Source organism: Mastacembelus armatus, chromosome 19 (genome assembly GCF_900324485.2).
Source record: "Mastacembelus armatus chromosome 19, fMasArm1.2, whole genome shotgun sequence".
Classification (NCBI taxonomy): Eukaryota; Metazoa; Chordata; class Actinopteri; order Synbranchiformes; family Mastacembelidae; genus Mastacembelus; species Mastacembelus armatus.
The window spans coordinates 4,128,954-4,151,016 of NC_046651.1; the positions used below are offsets into that span (position 1 = coordinate 4,128,954).

Genomic DNA, 22,063 nt, shown 5'->3' on the forward strand with positions numbered 1-22,063 from the left:
TGTAGTTTTGGATTTTGTTTTCTCTTAATAATAAAACCTTCATTTAAAAACTGCATGATGTGTTTACTTGTGTTATCTTTGACTAATATTTAAATTTGTTTGAAGATCTGAAATATTAAACTGTGACAAACGTGCAAAAAAATAAGATATCAAGAAGGGGGCCAACACTTTTTCACACCACTGTAGGTATAGTCATTAGGCATAGTCAATACGAAACTCAAATGCCTGGCTTATAGCTGGAAGTGGCTACAAAGGAGCTGGTTTAATGACCTGATTTGGCTTAGCAGTTAGCTGACATGTACTACAATTTTTAATGTGTAAGGAAACATCCTTTTTCAGTTGTGGCCAAAAGAAATGATGCAAGATCCTATTATAGGTTTGCCTGACGCCTAAATGCCCTGACCCCTGACATGATCATGATCATGAAATTTGGATTGATTTGGAAAACAAGCTACAGCCAGTCCTAGCTAGGCCAACCAATGCAGTAGGAGACACCAACAGTGCTCCCCTGAACTAATATGAAAGTCTTCCTCTGACTATCCAAGACTAACCCCTCTCACTAAACCCTAGTCTTCATGCAGATTAGCGGTGGGTTAAGCTCCGAGCGCGCTGGTTACTCACCTGACAGCTCTGGATGTGTCTCCAAGACAACTGCTCTGACAGCACCCTGCACAAAATAAATAAGTAAAATAAAATATAATAAAATAATAACTAAAATAACAAACCAACATGTCCAAATGGACCACATTGCTAAACCTATCCAGGGAGACAAAAGGAAAAGACCATGCACACACTGCAAAGAAATCACTCTTCCTGACTGAAAGAACGAACAACCCAAATTATCAAATTACTTATCCAACAAAGCGTCTCCAAAACAACACCAACTAACAATTCAATTCAATTTATTTGTATAGTGCCAAATCACAATACAAATCATCTCAAGGCACTTTACAAAAACAAAAATCCCAACAAATCCCTTATGAAAAAGCACTTGGCGACAGTGGAGAAGAAAACACCAACAGAACATTAATTTCAGTGACCTCCAATTGGCGTAATCGGATGTCATTTCTGCCGATGTGAATAACAATATTTCCATATTTACGATTAGCGTTAGCCAGCAGCTTCAGATTTGACTCGATGTCGCCCGCTCTGGCCCCAGGAATACAGTGGGTACGGAAAGTATTCAGACCCCTTTAAATTTTTCACTCGTTGTGTCATTGCAGCCATTTTCCAAAATCAAAAAAGTTCATTTTATTTGCTCTTAGGAACCTTGAGTGCTGCAGAATTTCTTTTGTAACCTTGGCCAGATCTGTGCCTTGCCACAATTCTGTCTCTGAGCTCCTTGGGCAGTTCCTTCGATCTCATGATTCTCATTTGCTCTGACATGCACTGTGAGCTGTAAGGTCTTATATAGACAGGTGTGTGCCTTTCCTAATCAAGTCCAATCAGTTTAATTAAACACAGCTGGACTCCAATGAAGGAGCAGAACCATCTCAAGGAGGATCAGAAGAAATGGACAGCATGTGAGTTAAATATGAGTGTCACTGCAAAGGGTCTGAATACTTATGACCATGTGATATTTCAGTTTTTCTTTTTTCATAAATTTGCAAAAATTTCTACATTTCTGTTTTTTTCTGTCAAGATGGGGTGCTGAGTGTACATTAATGAGAAATAAAATGAACTTTTTTGATTTTGGCAAATGGCTGCAATGACACAAAGAGTGAAAAATTTAAAGGGGTCTGAATACTTTCCGTACCCACTGTACTCACCCCAACCGGTCGAGGCAGATGGCCGCCCAAACTGAGCCTGGTTCTGCTGGAGGTTCTTTCTTCCATTAAAGACTTCCATTTTCCTCTCCACTGTTTCCAAGTGCTTGCTCATAAGGGATTTGTTGGGTTTTTTGTTTTTGTAAAGTGCCTTGAGATGATTTGTATTGTGATTTGGCGCTATACAAATAAAATTGAATTGAATTGAATTGAATTGCATGAGTGGAATGGTGTGTGTGTGTTTGTCTGTGTGTGTATGTAATTTTGAATGATGCACACAGGGCCCAGGTGTGCCTGTGTTGCTGCTTAGCTCAGGTAAACCACTCCTTCAGCTCTCCCTCTCTGCCCCACCCACCATCATTACCTGCAAAGAAAACAAGAGTGAATGGCAGGGTCAATCAGTAAAGTGTGTGCAATACAAAATGGTTACCTGAGCTTATCATTTTCAAGCTTGTCATCTACTAATAATTGCAAAACTGCAAATATTTATATTTACTTCTCAAACTAAACTTCTCAAATTTTACACTTTATATACAAGCTTTGTATTTATGCCATTTCATCCATAGGTGGTCTTGCCGTTAGTGGATCAATACTTTAAAAACCACAGGCTGTACTTCCTGTCCACAGCCATCCATCCAATTAGCAGTGGTGGGCATGCTTCTAACAAGGAGAAAGAGATGGTGACCAGGTAAGTGTGGAAAATGATATGAGAGATAAACAGAAAGCCAAAGATGACATTGCAGGGTGTGCCACTTTCTCTATTGCACAATGCTTAAATGACTAATATTTTTAATTGATGAAACATCAGTGTTCCTGATGTCTCCTGCACATTCTGGTTTCTTGCAGTTCTCTCATATTTGATTACAATTAAGTATTATTATTTATGTTTCTTTGCTTCTCTTTCTATATCCTCCTTTTCTCTTTATTGATTCTTTTCAGTCTTTTCTGCAAACTGGGAGTTCTTGTCAGACATAGGATATCCTTATTTGGTAAGGATGGTTTATAGATCAAGCTTTTTAGCTGAACAGACACAAATTTTGTTTTGAATAAGTGCAATGTGAATGCATTTGTGACATGCAAACCTACAGTATACCCGACTATACTACAATGGTTCCCAACCCTGGTCCTCAAGGAACTAGTACTACCCTGCTTGTTTTCTAGCCCTGCTTGTTTTCTGCATTGCCCATACCCATTGCACTGCATTGCCCATACACAGCTGGATCAGGTCCAATCAGAGGCAAGAAGGGCAGAGATAGCTGGAAAAAAAGCAGGACGCTGTTCCTTGAAGACCAGGGTTGGGAACCACTGCTATACTACACACAGTATCTGTCCCAGAAAGAAAATTTGAGATAATTAGGTGGGCTGTGAGCTGTTCCTGGTCTAAAGAGAAGGGTTTTAAAAAGAATGGCAACTTTGATATATTTAAATATTTTTAATTATGTTGATAGTAGCCGCCCATATAGATCTTTCAAATCTGCATTTAAAATTGAAGACATCATAGTGGGTTGACAAGGCCTGTCTGTTTTCAAAGGCTAAAAATAAATCTGATTTTAACCACATTTCAATATCACATAAATCATTATTAGTCAGCAAATTTTAATGGGTGGATTATCCTCGTATAAACCTGGGAAATATCAAATTTGTGTGGGGTTGCCATCTCATAGTAATAATATACAGTATATAGTCTGACAAAAGTAAAAGCTGTGAAATCACCCTGAGGTTCCCACTGGATAAGTATTGTACGTGCAAACAAGATGCAAGGACAGTGCAAGAATATCACTTAAATGCTTGCAGCCAAAATCAAAAGCAAAACTTCTTAAAGGCACAGCATTTTCATGTTGTATTAAAGTGGGTCAAAGGGAGAACTGTTGAGGGCTCTTAGAACAGCAGACTAATCCCTTTTGAGGGACCCTTAACACCCCTCCTCACTCATTTTTTTTACAGCTTGTGAAGTAACAGAGTTGATTGTGTGTGCATGTGCCTGAGTGCATGAATGCATGATGTTCCTGGTTAATGTATACTCTTTCTGCTACACAGCTGTGTGTTGTGTGATGTATAATGCAACTTGTTATAAGAGAGATTGTTTGTGTAATAAATAACACATTTGACCTTAATTATTATTTTAATTATTATTATTATACCGTTACTAATTAAAATGTAAACTTAACATTAAATGATTGAAATAAATTGTTGTATTGACTGCATAGTTTATCCCCGCTTATGCATATATTTTCTTTTTTAATAGAGCCTCATTTTTCTTTGAGTCTGTTGCTCTCCACTGCATTTTTACAAAACCACAAACTTGTTTTGTGCTCGGCTTGTTCATTTCCTCATCACTTTGAACAGGTAGAGTCATAATGCTTTACTAAAGCTTGACTCTTCACATCCCTGAGATCATGTGGTCCTCTCTGCTCTCTAGGTAACAATGCCACATCCCTAGTTAACTGTCTACAGATACTGGGACAAAGTCTTGATGCCAGGTAAGGAAACACATGAACTTTGATATGCGTGGATGGTGTGTGTGTGCATGTGTGTATGTGCACTCTATTCAAGTGAGCACTGATAAACACATTAACATTTCCCATGCTGTTAAAGATGAATACTGATAATCTGTAGTTTTTGTTCCTAATATTAGATAGCAAATGCAAGGGTTAGAAAAATATTAATAAAAATATAAAATAAACTTAAATTAACAAAGGCGCAGCCAAACAATGAATATGAACACATACATACATGTATACATTCGTACATGTATACATTCTCAAAGTGGTCTGATTGGAACATGAATGTAATCATCAGCAAGTGAAGCTGAACCATTTCATTTTGTCTAACAGTGTGGGACTGAGAGTTTGCAAACTGATATTTTTCTGTGCCTATGATTAGGACACCTTTGAGAGCAAGGCAGTAAAGCAGTTACTTAATACAATTGCCAAAATGCCAGATAAACCATAATGGAAGTAAGAACCAGTATATGGTACATACAGATATACCGGCAACATATAATATGTATAGATATAAGCTGAATATAAGATATAAGTCAAAGGGAGAATACAGTTACAATCTGGCAGTCAAGAACTATATCTTCTATTTCTTGTCAAATATGTAAGGATCAGAGTAAGAATAAGACATTTTCCTTTCAGGAAATTGCTTTGGCACAGTGCTCCATTGCACATATGTAAAATATAGTAAAAAAGAAATGTAAGGTGCATTCACAAAAAAAGATCAGACATAGCGGAGTGTTTCTGGACCCAAATATGCAGACAAAGAGCTTTTATTAAGTGCAAACTTTTAGTAATATGAACACAGAAATATCGAGAAACAAGAACAGGGTGATTCACAGGAGAGACTCCAGGAGGAACACACTTAGGGATTACAGTGATCCAGGAGACATGGAGGGAACAGCACTTACTTACGTAATGATCAAGGCACTGATCCAGGAGACACGGAGTGAACTGCCAGGTGATGCAATACAGGGAGAAATTCAGGAGACAACTGCTGAGATCCGAAGTAAGGGGTTTGACAACTTGACTGCACAGGAGGACTAAAGAAGATCATTACTTTTGGCAAAGGTAGAGTGCCATCTTAAACGGTAGTCCCTCTAATGGTCGATGAGCATCAGGTGCCCCTTGTGACCTTGTTGCATTAACAGGAGCACATACACACCCACAAACACATGACACACAAGAAACCAGGAACTAGGAGCAAAGGCTGAACAAATACACAAAAACTGATGTAGACCAGGAACTGGAGCTTTTTTGGTGGACGGCCCTGAAGACCAGGAGAAATCAAAGGTCCTGCTAGATGACGGCCTCTACGGTGAGCAGGTTGTCTAGGTCTTTCAAGGAGGGCAACCCGCAGGCGAACAAGAACCCAAGGCCATTGACCAGCCTTTCAGGTAAACGGAAGTCCGGGGATGTATGGGAGGATGGCCCCTTAGGCAAGCAGGATCATCTGTTTTCTCAGCAGGGGTGCCCAAACCATAGGAATTGCCAAGAATAGGAGAGGCGGTGTTGGTGGCACCCACTGACCCAGCCCATGACCATAATGATCCTCCTCGTCCCTTCCCTTCCACTCTCTTCCTCTCCTCCCCCCCCCCTCACATGTATATTCCACCACTGAATGTCACTTACCTTGTGCTCTCTCTCTCCCCTAGTTTGTGCTCTCTCCCTCTCTCTCTGTTCTCTCTCTGTACCTTCTGCAGGTGTCTCTGGTCCTGGAGCTGTATATGCTGATGTATATGCAGTTACTGGCTCCACCAACCTGCAGTGTCTATTTGTTGTTTATTGTTGTGGTTTTTTCCTCTCTCTCTCTTCTATCCACTCACCTCAACCGGTCGAGACAGATGGCCGCCCAAACTGAGCCTGGTTCTGCTAGAGGTTTTTTCTTCCGTTAAAGGGAGTTTTTCCTTTCCACTGCCGCCAAGCGCTTGCTCATAAGGGATTTGTTGGGTTTTTTGTTTTTGTAAAGTGCCTTGAGATGATTTGTATTGTGATTTGGCGCTATACAAATAAAATTGAATTGAATTGAATTGCGAAGAGGAGCGACCGTCAGTATCGGCCGACCCACAAGGAATACCAGGGAGTGGGGTGACAGCAATAGCTCCGGTTGGCAACCCGCCAGCCAGATCAGGGTCAGGCGGGGTCAAGAGGTGACAACAGGGGTGGCTGACCCACTGGGAGGACTGACAGTTAAGATGGTATCTCCAACCACTGACCCACAGACGAAACCAGGAGAAACAACAGTGGTGTCATTGACTTTAATTGGAGAACCCATGACCAGGACAGGAACAAGGACCTCAGCAGTTGCACTGTGATTGGCACACTGGGGTCCAGGAAACAGGAACAAAGCCTCAGCAGGGATGTGGTCGTTGGCACACTGAGGTGCAGTAACAAGGGATTCAGGCATAGCAGGGGACTCTGGTGTGGACTGGAGTGACAAAGACTCAGGTGTGGACTCAGGTTCTGCCTGGGAAGATGACTCAGGCACAGCCTGTGTAGACGGCTATGGTGGAGACCATGACTGGCGGCTCTGACTGAATAACTGAAGACTCTGGCAGGTGAATTGAAGATACTGGTGGAATTTTGAAGATATCTGTGCTTTATGCTGCCTCATCTAGAGGTTGAGTCAACCTCTAGATAACTTCACCTGGACGACTGAGAATCTCCACAGACATTTATGTTGCATCTACAGCAGACTGCAGCTTAAGACAGCACATTTGCTACCATAGTTTGGTAAAATGTGTAGCATCTTACTGGAGATATCTAAGGACGTAGGAAGAATAGCTGTCTCTCCCTATTTTTATATAGAAGGTCTGTGTTCAGTGACCAGTTCATCTTATTGTCCAGATAGGCTGGTACCACTTCACCATCTGCACCACAGATGCTGACTGGATTAGGAGGGAGCTCAGACCCTTGAATTCTCAACCATTTCCTTGGTTTTAGAATTGTTCAAAAGGAGGCAATTTTTTGTGGACTCCTGATACACACAAAAATAGCAGTTTAATCAGAACCCTGAATGCGGCAAGACTCCGAATTGTACTTGAAGTGTGCTGTGTACAGTGTGTGCAAGAATTGGAATGATAATAGTTCCATAGGGAAACAAAGGAGGTGTCCACCCCCATTCCTTTGAGCTTGTCTCTGAGGATGATTATTTGGATTATTGAATGCACTTGAAAAATCAAAGAACATAATCCTCACATACCTTGCAGGTTCTTTCACACAATGAAACATGTAGAGGACAGCATCATCCACACCAAAGCAAACTTCAGGGGATGTATTGTGTGTTTGACCTCTATTCTCAAGAACAGAGAATTATCCTCTCTAGGACCTTCATAATGTGGGATATGAGCGCTACCCATCTGTAGTCATTTAGTTCAGCTGGATGCTTTACTTCAGGTACTGGAATGATACAGAGATGGGACTGTAGAATCAACTCTGGAAAGGTTCACACAGTTGGACTGCATTGTCTTTAAGTAGCCTTGGACATACACCATCTGTGCCAGCTGCCTTCCCACAGTACAATGACTTTAACTCCAACCTCACTCCTGTTACTGTGACAGATGGAGGTGCACTCAGCTGGAGGACAAGGAGGATACAGTGAGGAAGACTAAGTGGGGATGGCTGTATAGGCTGGGGCAGAAAGCACATTTGCCACAGTGTCAAACCTGTTGAAGATTAATTTTTGGTTTGGTTGAATGATTTTGTGTTGGATCAATCAATAAACCATATCTAGTTTGTATGTTCTCAGAGTCTGTGTTTTGCATTTTGTTCCATTCCTTAAATTGTGACAATTGAAATGAGTAGTTAACCCTCTACTGCACGCATTTTGATGGTACATGCTGAAAATTATTCATCATCATTTGCTGATTCATTTTGGACCATTTTATTGCCAAAACATTTTTTATGTTTCAGACCCCCCCACTCCAAGATATTTTTTCGTTGCCTAGGGGCAACAATGGTACAAAACAACAGAGAAAATTATTCATTCGTAGATCATAAGACAACTATTACAGAGCAATGAAAACATCAGAAAATCTTTCAAAAATGTCAACAAATATGAAAGAATTGAAAATCATGCATCCATCCATTATTTATACCTGCTTATTCCTAATTAGGGTCACAGGGTCTGCTGGATCCTATCCCAGCTCTCTTTTGGTGAAAGACACACATGTATTTTTTATTTACAGTTTTTGTCATTTACAATATGATTACTAGGGCTAATATTTTTACCTTCTTCTCACACCACGTCTTGTGACCATGTGTCAGAAAAGGATGTCCTGCCTTCAAATAGTGTTTGATAGTGACTTCCACATATTATTGGACTAAAATTTGATACTTTTTAACAAACTCTGATTGGTTGGCATCATTTAAGTTTACATGCACTGCGCATGGGGCATAAAAAAACTTTATGTTGCCCCATGGCAATGCTGTGCTGTAGAGGGTTAACATTTATGTTCCATTAAAACCATGAGATGTGAGATAGGGGGATACTGAAACCATTGTTGGTGTGTCTGGAAGATGTGTGGTTGGTGGTGGTTGATTGAGATCTTGATTTTATTAAATTGTAGGTGAAGATGCTAAAAAAGTTGGTGTTCCAATTTGCAGTGAATTTAAATTAGATAAACATGTAAATTCAGCTGTAAAAGCATATTTTCTTCCACTAATGTTATTGATTAAGGCCAATCTATTTTGACAGAAAAACGTCAAGGCTTTTACAGCTTTTACAGGCCATTTCTGTTGGTTTTCTGTTGGTTTTGAGAGCATAGTTCAGTTGTTAGTCTCTCTTGACTGGCTTCCCATAGGTTTTAGAAAGCAATTTAGAGCATTAAATGGATTGGCCCACCCTACCTTTCTGCTCTCCTATAGCTTTACTGTCAAAGTAGATAACTCAGGTCTGCTAATCAGCTGCTAAATCAAGGGTGAAGAATGCAATGTGAAGGTGCAATCCTGACACAGCACTTCTGAACTCTGGAATTAGCAGCTACTTGATCTCTAACAGCAGCTGCTTGTTTTCTCGCCCCTTCCATGTCCAAGTCTTATCTTGACATAGTTTCCTCATGGCTTTTACTGCAGTAGCTTCTGTGTTTGTACTTTATTTTTAATATGTTTAATGAGATTTTATTTGTGATTGTACAGTACATTGGTTAACAGCTGTCTTTAAATGTGCTTTAGAAATTAAATCACATAAATTGACATTTCATTGACACTACTATTGAAAATCATTAATTGCTTCAAAATCCTCTAGTGTACCTGTGTGCAAAGTTCAAGCATTCTTTCTGGTGTTCAGTTTTGTGCACAAATTAATTGTCAATCGAATGTCAATGTCAATGGAAATGCTAAACCAATATGTGTGCATTTTGTAATGATGCCACTGTACTTTGGGATAAGTTTCACAGAAAATATTCTGACTAGAAAATGACCTGAGAAAAGAGCTGTCATGCCTGGTAATTTCATCAAAACAACCAAAATTTAAAATTAGAGACTCATGAGTTACAGTGAGATTCTCTAGACACTTTGACTTGGCTTCACGTTCAAATGTTAAATCTTATTCTGACATTTTACCAGTGCTGTAGTGTAATATAACTGTTTCTGTCTCTTTCTTGCCTGTTCATTTTTTTCTGTGATTTTTGAGTGTAAGATGTTAAAATGTGTGCATTCGAACAAACTGTCTTGTAATCTAACTCTCCCCATATATTAGGACAGTGATGAAGACTGGTCTGGAATTAGTGAAATCGGCTCTACGGTCATACTTTGACAGTGCAGCAGAAGATCTGGAGAGGACACAGGAGAACCTGAAGCTTGGTCAGTTCACCCACAGCAGAGAGCAGCCACGAGGTGTTACTCAGATCATCAACTACACGACTGTTGCCCTGCTGCCTGTCCTCTCCTCACTGTTCGAACATATTGGACAGAACATGTTTGGGGAAGACCTTATATGTGAGTACTGACTTGTGGTGTTCATATTGTACTTGCTTGAGCCATGAAACTTGAAATCCTACTAGCTAATATTTTCAAATTCTTTCTTCTTGAAGATGTAAAAAAAATATGTTGTTTATCACTTAAAACATTTATCTGGAGAATGATGGATTTCCAACATGAAATCAATTTGATGTTTTAATCTAATATGAAGCTTCTTGAGCATAGGTGATTATTTAGAGAAATTCTGAATCTCTTAATCCCTTTTCAAAATGGTATACCTCCTGAAACATAAATTGCTAAAGTAAACTCCTTTGCCTCTCTTCCTCCAGTGGATGATGTCCAGGTCTCCTGCTACAGAATACTCAACAGCCTCTACTTTCTGGGAACCCACAGGAGCATATATGTAGAAAGGTGCAGTATAACCTACAGTACAGATCTTTAAGCTTACAAGTCACACAAATCTACGTAGATTCATTTTCCTTCCACATCTGTAAGTGATTTCACATGTGGTGATCTATGGAAAGCATTCCATTTTATAATCAAATGTACATACAAACACTCAGGACAGAAGCATGTTTACCACTTAGTGACATCACCTTTACTTTTAATTACACATTTTAGTGACGTGAAAATTGATGACATGAAGTTTATCACATGGAATTGTATGCCCAATTGTTATGTTATGGCATAAAGGAGAAACGAAGGACCCAAATGCAAGACAATCACAAAGTCTATTTTCCTGGGATCACCAGGGCTCAGGAAAAAGACAAATAATAATACTCTCTTGCGTCCTCTAACATCTGGTAATGCTCCCTGTTATGACCCCAGGTCAATATGTGTGTTGTGTGTTGTTGGCCCTCCCCTCCTAATGTGTGTATGTGTGTGTGACGGAAGCTAGAGTTGGGCGTGGACTCGAGCGACCCGTGGGATTGGTCCGTTCGACCCCGTGGATTGGACTTCCGGGATTGGTCCAACACTTCCCGGAAGGAAGATAAGAAGCCCATGGACTGCTGTTCGAGAGAGCTGTTCTCCCACCTTTGCCACTTCCAAAGATTTGATAAAGACTTCGTTTTCGTAAATTAGTTAGTTAGAGATTAGATTTTTGTTTCGATTGTGCAGGTTTTGTATTGATAGGATTTTCGTTATTTAGATTAGAGATACTTAGATATTTAGGCCACGTTTGTGTTTTGTTTTCTCCTGTTTGTTTTAGGAGTTTCCAGGCTAGAGAACTGTGATTTTGTGTTATTTTCTTTTGATTAGCTATTATAGGGCTGTTTAGTGTTTTTGTTATTTGATCTTTTGTTTATTTGATATCATAGGGCTATATTTAGCGTTTTTGTTATTTTCCATTGTTCTTGTAATATCGTAGGGCTCACGGAGCGTTTTTGTTTGAGTAGGGCTAAATTAGCGTTTGTGTTTGTTTTGAACATTCTGTTTTGTATTCTGTGTTTTCGACAGAATAAATATTCTCGTTAATTGTACTTCGTATTTTTCCGTGTTTGTTGAGAGTGGAGGAGGTTTGAAGGAAAACTCAACTTCGTGTTACGCTCCAGTTAACCCCTAGGCTGGGGCGTAACATAGAATTGGGGGCTCATCCATTGCGTTTTGCGTTCCGTCGTCCGTTTTTTTGTAGTGTTTTTCCTAGCCTGATAGGTAAGTGTAAATTCTGTTTGTCTGTTTCACAGTTTTTTCTTTTGTGGTGGTGGCAGCATGAGTGTTGAATTTAAATTGGAGGACTTTACTATGGATCCAACTTTAGATAAGATGGATAGGTGCCGCAAGGCTGATTTGGTGTTAATCGCCAATTTTTTTGACGTGCATGTGCCAATCAATGCAAAGAAAGAGGAGATAAAACAACTCCTCATAGCAAAGCTGACAGAAAGGGGGTTGTTTGGTGGGCCAACTCCCACAAATGGAGTCGGGCCGGGTGATGCAGCTGGTATTCCTACCTCAACTAAGGACCTCCCAGTCCAAAATGGACGAACAACTGAGGAGTTAGAACTCACTCTGCGAATTCGGGAGGTGGAACTACAGAACAAAAGGTTGGAGCAGGGAGCTGCTTTAGCTACCAGTCCCTCCTTTCAATCACCTATTTATATAGCGTTTGTGTTTGTTTTGAACATTCTGTTTTGTTGGATGGTGAACGTTGGTGGACAGGCATTTTCGGGTCTCTCCAGAGATGCTCAATTGGGGTCAGGGCTCTGGCTGGGCCAGTCAAGAACGGTCACAGAGTTGTTCCGAAGCCACTCCTTTGTTATTTTAGCTGTGTGCTTAGGGTTATTGTCCTGTTGAAAGGTGAACCTTCGGTCCAGTCTGAGGTCCTGAGCACTCTGGAAGAGGTTTTCTTCCAGGATATCTCTGTACTTGGCCACATTCATCTTTCCTTCAATTGCAACCAGTCGTCCTGTCCCTGCAGCTGAAAAACACCCCCACAACATGATGCTCCCACCACCATGTTTCACTGTAGGGATTGTATTGGGCAGGTGATGAGCAGTGCCTGGTTTTCTCCCCACATACCGCTTAGAATTAACGCCAGAAAGTTCAATCTTGGTCTCATCAGACCAGAGAATCTTATTTCTCATAGTCTGGGAGTCCTTCATGTGTTTTTTGGCAAACTCTATGCGGGCTTTCATGTGCCTTGCTTTCGTCGGGCCACTCTGCCATAAAGCCCTGACTGGTGGAGGGCTGCAGTGATAGTTGACTTTGTGGAACTTTCTCCCATCTCCCTACTGCATCTCTGGAGCTCAGCCACAGTGATCTTTGGGTTCTTCTTTACCTCTCTCACCAAGGCTCTTCTCCCACGATTGCTCAGTTTGGCTGGACGGCCAGGTCTAGGAAGAGTTCTGGTCGTCCCAAACTTTTTCCATTTGAGGATTATGAGGCCACTGTGCTCTTAGGAACCTTGAGTGCTGCAGAAATTCTTTTGTAACCTTGGCCAGATCTGTGCCTTGCCACAATTCTGTCTCTGAGCTCCTTGGGCAGTTCCTTTGACCTCATGATTCTCATTTGCTCTGACATGCACTGAGCTGTAAGGTCTTATATAGGTGGACAGTACACAATGACAAGTAGAACTGGTTTTTGTGTTTTCCAGTTTGGATGTGAGAGACTAAGAGTGAGGCTCTTAAATGAGTTATAATTGTTCTGAGAATTAAAGTTTAATAATAAGTTTGAGTGGAAATTGCAGCTACTCCTCCACCTCGACCTGTGCTTCGAGGAACATGATAATTTTTATGACTGAGGGCGGTTGATTCATTTAGACTGACATATTCATCCTGGTGTAACCAGGTTTCAGTAAGATAAAGTAGGTCAATTTGGTGATCAGTTATCAAATCATTTACTAACAGAGATTTTGATGAAAGAGACCTGATATTTAATAACCCACATTTGACAGTTCTGTTTTTCTGTTCAATAAGAGGAGTGGTCTTAATTATTATTAAGTTATTATGAATAACTCCTCTTCTGTTAACTTCTGATTTATTTGATTTATATGTTCGAGGGGCAGACACAATCTCTATGTGGTTTGAGGGGGGCGGAGACTCTAAGGAAACTGCAGAGAGGCGTTTTAGACTGAGACTCTGCATCCCGGTCCCCACTCTGCATTGTCAGGCTTTAGGTTGGCTAATAAACTCGGCCAAATTTCTAGAGATGAGAGCTGCACCATTCAAAGTGGGATGGATGCCGTCTCTCGCTACCAGACCAGGTTTTCCCCAGAAAGTGGCCCAATTGTCTATGAAGCCCACATCGTTTGCTGGACACCACCTGGACAGCCAGCGATGGAACGACGACATGCGGCTAAACATGTCATCGCTGGTCAGATTGGGGAGGGGTCCAGAGAAAACTATGGAGTCCGACATTAATTTAGCAAAGTTACACACCGACTCAACATTAATTTTAGTTTTTGTGTTTCCCAGTTTGGATGTGAGAGGCTAAGAGTGAGGCTCTCAAATGAGTTATAACTGTTCTGAGGATGAAAGTTTAATAATAAGTTTTAATGAAAGATTGCAGCTACTCCTCCACCTCGACCCGTGCTTCGATGAAGATGACAATTTTTATGACTTGTTTTTGTTTTACTGTCATCGTGCTGCTGTTTATCTGAGTGATAATAAAGTCCATAAAGCCTAACATAGTATGGGCAAAAACAGGATCAGTACTACTTCTGTCAATAAAGATAGTCTTAGTAGTATTAATTCTATATTGCACAGTGATCAGTTTGTTATGTTCAAGAAGGCAGCCTGTTATCACAATAAAACCTTTTTATAGATTCACTAGAACTTTGTTTTATCAGATTTTCTCCACTGTTACACAGTGTCTTTCTTTGTTTAACATTCATGACTACGAATATATTTTCTTCTTCTTTTCCTTTCGGCTGCTCCCTTCAGGGGTCGCCACAGTGAATCATCCACCTCCATTTAACCCTATCCTCTGTATCCTCCTCACCCACACCAACTATCCTCACGTCTTCCTACACTACATCCAAGAACCTGCTCTTTGGTCTTCCTCTAGGCCTCCTTCCTGGCAGCTCTAACCTCAGAATCCTTTTACCAATGTATTCACTGTCCCTCCTCTAAACATGTCCAAACCATCTCAAACTGGCTTCTCTGGCTTTTTTCTCCAAAACAACTCATGTTAGATACATGAGCTGTCCCTCTGATGTACTCATTCCTGATCCTATCCATCCTAGTCACTATTAAAGAAAACCTCAACATCTTCAGCTCTGCTACTTCTAGCTCTGCCTCCTGTCTTTTTCTCAGTGCCACTGTCTCTAAACCATACAACATTGCCGGTCTCACCACTATCTTGTACACCTTTCCTTTCATTCTTGCTGACATGCTTTTGTCACACATCACACCTGACACTTTCCTCTACCCGTTCCAACCTGCTTGCACACGTTGGCTAAGGATATATTTGTAGAGATTGTAAAAAAACATCACAAAGATTTGATTGAATTGAGCTATTATTAGATATTAGATAGTAGCTATTGCTTTATTGACCAGCTGTGCTATTGTTATATATATTCTTATCTAGCATGTTATTCTGTAGCTTATTCATTCAGTCATTCAGTAGGACCTCAGACTTTAAAGAAGAAAACATGGAAACAGTCATTTTCTTTAGAGCCTAAAGATTTCAGTAATGAGTGGTCTTCCTGATATTTTTAGAGCAGCCTTAGGGGCACAATCTCAGGAGGATCAAGATCAAGAGTTTGTTTCTGTCTGGCAATGTGAAATGTGTAATGTGTAGTGTAATGTGCAATAATCCACCTTCTAATTGAATGAAGATAGTCATTCCTTGCTTACCATATGGTGTAATATAAAGCAAGGGTGGGGGAAGTTGTGCAGTGTTAAATTTTCTGTGATGTTATTGTAAATGACAAGTTGGACAATTAAAGGTTTGGTTAAAGGTCAATGGTCTCCTTTCCTCTCCTCCCCTCTTCTCTCCAGACAACGTCCAGCATTAGGAAAGTGTCTAGCTGCCTTTTCAGCAGCCTTCCCTGTTGCCTTTCTTGAGCCTCACATCAACAGGTTCAACAGCTTCTCTATCTACAACAGCAAAGGAGGTAAAGACAGAGCAGGTAATTATAAATGTGTTTGAATGTTTAGCTTTTCTTTGTGCTTGTGTTGCACTACATTACATTACAGAATTACCTTGTATCTACATATAATTGAGAAATATACGGAATTCTGAGGTTATAGAGTTACGTGTTTGTGTTACTTTTGATATTCTGTTAATTTGCCATCTCAAGAACTGGACTTGTGAGAGCAAGACAGGTAACCAGTATGTCCCCCATTCTTTCTAATGAAGGACAACATTTTCAGGCTAGTGTGTGCAAGAAAAAACTGATGCTATTAATATATCTAAAAGTTCATTTTAATCAGTGAGCTGTGTATTAATGTTTTTTTTTAATATTTGGTCATTAATAGTGATTCTGTCACATCACAGCTCTAGGTCTTCCAAGTCAGGTTGGGGAGGTTTGTCCCCTGATCCCAAACTTAGAGAAGTCACTGGAGGAGATCATGGAGTTGGCTGAGTCTGGCATGAAGTACACTCAGGTGCCCCATGTCATGGAGGTAGGATGTTTATATGCAACCAACCTAAAAGTCCATATAATCCTTCCTAAACTTACAGTGGGTACGGAAAGTATTCAGACCCCTTTAAATTTTTCACTCTTTGTGTCATTGCAGCCATTTGCCAAAATCAAAAAAGTTCATTTTATTTCTCATTAATGTACACTCAGCACCCCATCTTGACAGAAAAAAACAGAAATGTAGAATTTTTTTCAAATTTATTAAAAAAGAAAAACTGAAATATCACATGGTCATAAGTATTCAGACCCTGTGCTCAGTATTGAGTAGAAGCACCCTTTTGAGCTAGTACAGCCATGAGTCTTCTTGGGAATGATGCAACAAGTTTTTCACACCTGGATTTGGGGATCCTCTGCCATTCTTCCTTGCAGATCCTCTCCAGTTCTGTCAGGTTGGATGGTGAACATTGGTGGACAGCCATTTTCAGGTCTCTCCAGAGATGCTCAATTGGGTTTAGGTCAGGGCTCTGACTGGGCCAGTCAAGAACGGTCACAGAGTCGTTCCGAAGCCACTCCTTTGTTATTTTAGCTGTGTGCTTAGGGTCACTGTCCTGTTGAAAGGTGAACCTTCGGCCCAGTCTGAGGTCCTGAGCACTCTGGAAGAGGTTTTCTTCCAGGATATCTCTGTACTTGGCCACATTCATCTTTCCTTCAATTGCAACCAGTCGTCCTGTCCCTGCAGCTGAAAAACACCCCCACAACATGATGCTCCCACCACCATGTTTCACTGTAGGGATTGTATTGGGCAGGTGATGAGCAGTGCCTGGTTTTCTCCCCACATACCGCTTAGAATTAATGCCAAAAAGTTCAATCTTGGTCTCATCAGACCAGAGAATCTTATTTCTCATAGTCTGGGAGTCCTTCATGTGTTTTTTGGCAAACTCTATGCGGGCTTTCATGTGTCTTGCACTGAGGAGATGCTTCCGTCGGGCCACTCTGCCATAAAGCACCTGCAGTGATAGTTGACTTTGTGGAACTTTCTCCCATCTCCCTACTGCATCTCTGGAGCTCAGCCACAGTGATCTTTGGGTTCTTCTTTACCTCTCTCACCAAGGCTCTTCTCCCACGATTGCTCAGTTTGGCTGGACGGCCAGGTCTAGGAAGAGTTCTGGTCGTCCCAAACTTTTTCCATTTGAGGATTATGAGGCCTCTGTGCTCTTAGGAACCTTGAGTGCTGCAGAATTTCTTTTGTAACCTTGGCTAGATCTGTGCCTTGCCACAATTCTGTCTCGAAGCTCCTTGGGCGGTTCCTTCATGATTCTCATTTGCTCTGACATGCACTGTGAGCTGTAAGGTCTTATATAGACAGGTGTGTGCCTTTCCAAATCAAGTCCAATCAGTTTAATTAAACACAGCTGGACTCCAATGAAGGAGCAGAACCATCTCAAAGAGGATCAGAAGAAATGGACAGCATGTGAGTTAAATATGAGTGTCACTGCAAAGGGTCTGAATACTTATGACCATGTGATATTTCAGTTTTTCTTTTTTAATAAATTTGCAAAAATTTCTACATTTCTGTTTTTTTCTGTCAAGATGGGGTGCTGAGTGTACATTAATGAGAAATAAAATGAACTTTTTTGATTTTGGCAAATGGCTGCAATGACACAAAGAGTGAAAAATTTAAAGGGGTCTGAATACTTTCCGTACTCACTGTATATATATTTTCTTTTGTTGAAGGTGGTGTTGCCCATGTTATGCAGCTACATGTCCCACTGGTGGGAACATGGACCAGAGAACAACTCAGACAAAGCAGATAGCTGTTGCACCTCTGTGACCTCTGAGCATATGAACACTCTGTTGGGAAACATTCTCAAGATTATCTACAACAATCTGGGAATAGATGAGGGAGCCTGGATGAAAAGATTGGCTGGTAAGCATAATGACACAGGCAGTTTCTTCTTTGTACAGTGTGCTACACAAATATATTTGACTTTGTAAAATTTCTTGTTAACTGAAAAAGTTGTATTTTTATTTAGCATTACTGACCTCATTAAGTGTCTTTAAGCTCAAGCAAACATGTTGAATGCATTTCCTTATGTATTTACAAAGCTGATCAATCTTATCTGCCTTTTTTGACAAATTGCTACATTATCTTAAGTCAGAGGAATAGTGTGTAACTATTTGCCATACTGTATATCACATTACTTATAGGCATCTTCATGAGGATAAATGATTTCCATTTTAACCATACAATCTCATCTCCATCCTTGCCCCCAAGTTTTCTCTCAGCCAATTATCAGCAAGACCAAAGCCCAGCTGCTTAAGACCCATTTCTTGCCTCTGATGGATAAACTCAAAAAAGTGAGTATCATCCTTTGAAATGATGTGAAAATTACTCCTATTTCATCATTCATCATCATAGCCAGTTTGGGCTGTTTGGCCTAGAGTTGCCACATAGAGACAGCATACACAGTGTACAGTAGTTTCAACAACTAGTAACACAGCAACACACTAACTTGCATTCATAAGGTTTTATAATGGCTTGTCCTGACAGCAGTTACAGACTTTAAAAGTCTGATCATAGTATAACTGCTATGAGCAAATGTTTTTTGCATGCACATTAAGAGATAGTAATGTTGACTGTGTTGTGCAGAAAGCAGCAGTTGTGCTAATGGATGAGGAACACAGCAAGGCAGAAGGGAGAGGTGAGATCTCGGAGACTGAGCTTCTCATCATGGACCAGTTCACTATACTGGTCAGAGACCTGTATGCCTTCTACCCTCTCCTAATCCGATTTGTCGACTACAACAGGTGCAGTCCTCTGATTTTTCTGGCTCTGATTGAGTTCCTGTATTTCACTGCTTATACTTGTACATGTACTCTCAAACATCCAACAGGACTTCAAATATGAATTATTATTACAGTGGGATAAATTATAACAGCTGTGTATAATTACAAGTCTGCATACTTGTCCAACATATTTTCTGTATTGCTAACACCAGCATTTGTATTTTTGTGACAAAATTAAAATTAGTAGTTTACAAAACACATTATACGTCTAATGTAAAAGAAGTGCCATTCTTTAACTAACTTTATTTATTGACAGGGCCAAATGGCTCAAAGAGTCCATTCCAGAGGCTGAGGAGCTCTTCCGCATGGTGGCTGAGGTTTTTATCTTCTGGGCCAAGTCTCATGTAAGAAAATCACACAGAAGGATGCAAAGAAGCACAAAAAGATGCTGTTGATTTAAAATGCTGTTATTGGTACTGTAGCTGCAGGAGAACACATACCCCTGCTATCATGTTCTCAGCACTCCATTCATAATTAGTAAGTGATCAAATGACTCACTGTAAAGAGCTGCTGGTGCTACTGATCCATCTCTATGGCAGCTTTGAGCTCATTGTGCTGCTTAACTAGTCCTTAGCATATAGTTTAATCATGTCATGTCTCAGAAGGGTTGTTTTTCAGAACTATGTATGTTATATGATATTGCATCAATCCACATTGCATATTCAAAGGTGTGATGGATATTAAAAAGTGTTTCTAATGATGCCAAGTGGTCAGATTGGAATGTGGAGTAAGAAAAATAGAGAGAGGGAAATGTGATATGGTTTTGAAATAGGGATAGTGTTACATTTATTATATCCATGAAGACATTTCTAGTATTGCACTGCACATGAAAAGTGACATAAAATACTGTAGATAAAATAGATAAGGTCAGTCAGTATTCTCACATTTGCACAATAGGCAGGGGTGAAGGGCTGTAAATGTTGGTTCATAGGTTCAGGGAAATGACAGACATAGCTAGGCAGAGATACCCTCAATCTGATGTAAAAATAAAAGAGAAGAAATATATTTTGTTGGAAAGGTATGGAAGGATAAGGGTTCCATAAGGATAAGGAGTCCGCTCATCCCCCTGTATGGTGTCATGTTTTTATCTTTCTGCAGAACTTTAAGAGAGAAGAGCAGAATTTTGTGAATCAGAATGAAATCAACAACATGTCCTTCCTCATCACTGACACCAAGTGTAAGATGTCAAAGGTATGGATATATGGAGTGGGGAAAGGCTTGTAGGAATATATGTAATCAAAACTCTTCTGTTTTCATTTCTTGTGTTCTAATCTGTGATTTTGCCTCAGGGAATAGTTTCAGACCAGGAAAGAAAAAAGATGAAGAGGAAGGGAGATCGATACTCAATGCAGACAAGTCTAATTGTTGCTACTCTGAAGCGTCTGCTGCCTATTGGACTCAACATCTGTGCCCCGGGCGAACAAGAGCTTATTACACTGGCTAAAAACCGCTTCACTCAGGTAGAAAAAAAAAAAGTTTGTATATATAAAAGTTTATATTGCTAATATTTACTCTTTTGACAGAAAGATACAGAGGATGAAGTTCGGGAGATCATTAGAAACAATCTCCATCTACAAGGAAAGGTAAGAATATGATCTTAACAAGGTACTATATTTCTTCGAAACTTATTATCATGCATAACAATAATTTTTTGTTATGTAATGGACAGTCTGAGCCTTAATAAAAATCCCCATAGCCTTCCTCTATGACTAGGGTAGTCAGAGCAGTGCTTAGCTTAACACTGCATTTTCAAAATATAGTTGTGACTGTATGCATGTGCATTTTACAGCTAGAGGATCCAGCTATTCGTTGGCAGATGGCACTATACAGGGACCTCCCTAATCACTATGAAGATACCTCTGACCCTGAGAAGACTGTGGAGCGAGTCCTGGACATTGCACATGTCCTCTTCCACCTAGATCAGGTGTGTCTGCATGTACATGTGAAGACTAAATGATGACATAGCAAAAGACAGTCACCAGTTTCTCAACTGAGTTCAGTTTGTGTGTTTAGGTGGAGCATCCTCAGCGCAGTAAGAAGGCAGTGTGGCACAAATTGCTGTCCAAACAAAGGAAGAGAGCAGTGGTCGCTTGCTTCAGGATGGCACCACTCTATAACCTGCCCAGGTATGTTCTATGCACATATATAGTATAGTATATACATAATGTGAATCTGTATGTATGCTTAATTTCATATATAATTAAGAAAAAACAAACAAAAAAAATCATTCTGTCTCCCCCAAACTAGGCACCGCGCTGTCAACTTATTCCTGCAGGGCTATGAGAAGTCCTGGATTGAGACAGAGGAACACTACTTTGAAGATAAACTCATTGAGGATCTTGCTGTTAGTTCATTTTAGCATAATTAGCATAATTATTTTGGAATATTAAGCCATTTTTTCCTTATCTATCTTTGAGTCTCCTCTGATTGTCAATGTGCATTTATGTCAGAAACCAGATGAACAAGAGCCAACTGAAGAAGAGGAAGGAGTGAAACACATTGATCCATTGCATCAGCTCATCCAGCTTTTTAGCAGAACAGCTCTCACAGAGAAGTGGTGGGTTATCATAGCACTAACATAAGTCTTCGTTACATAAATTTATAACTTATATAATAAAGAATGATCATATCAAGAATTTGAGGAGAGTGGCCAGTCGTCTCTGTGGCCACCAGTGAAACCTAACTCCAACATTTATTGGTGTTTTGTCCCTGACAGCTCATAAGCAAACTATCTAAGGGGTGAGCAAACCATGTTGCTTGAGGGACACTGCCCTTCCAACTCCCTCTTCTACCCACTGCTGATTACTTGATTCAGGTGTGTTCAGTCAATCAGAAGCTGGAAGTTACCAATTCTCAATGTCTTTACCTATAGTAACTTCCAGCTTCTGATTGACCAAACACAAAAAAAAATACCTGATCCAGGTAATCAGAAGTGGGATAGTTATAAAACAAGCTGGGCAGTGGCCCTCGAGTAACATGGGTTCTCCATCCCTAGTATATATGTTCAAAGC

The 22,063-nt window shown here is 40.3% G+C and overlaps 1 protein-coding gene across 1 annotated transcript in view; it reads left to right on the forward strand.

The window, feature by feature from the left end:
* Positions 1-22,063, forward strand: part of ryr2a (ryanodine receptor 2a (cardiac)) — a 289,201-nt gene that overhangs the window by 173,925 nt on the left and 93,213 nt on the right. The window contains 18 exon segments of the mRNA XM_026315769.2: positions 2,333-2,454; positions 2,706-2,755; positions 4,186-4,246; positions 9,963-10,201; positions 10,513-10,594; positions 15,622-15,752; positions 16,121-16,248; positions 17,940-18,132; positions 18,481-18,563; positions 18,856-19,013; positions 19,309-19,396; positions 20,151-20,258; positions 20,342-20,512; positions 20,576-20,635; positions 20,842-20,976; positions 21,066-21,178; positions 21,300-21,396; positions 21,503-21,609. Coding sequence (XP_026171554.1) covers positions 2,333-2,454; positions 2,706-2,755; positions 4,186-4,246; positions 9,963-10,201; positions 10,513-10,594; positions 15,622-15,752; positions 16,121-16,248; positions 17,940-18,132; positions 18,481-18,563; positions 18,856-19,013; positions 19,309-19,396; positions 20,151-20,258; positions 20,342-20,512; positions 20,576-20,635; positions 20,842-20,976; positions 21,066-21,178; positions 21,300-21,396; positions 21,503-21,609 — 2,126 coding nt within the window.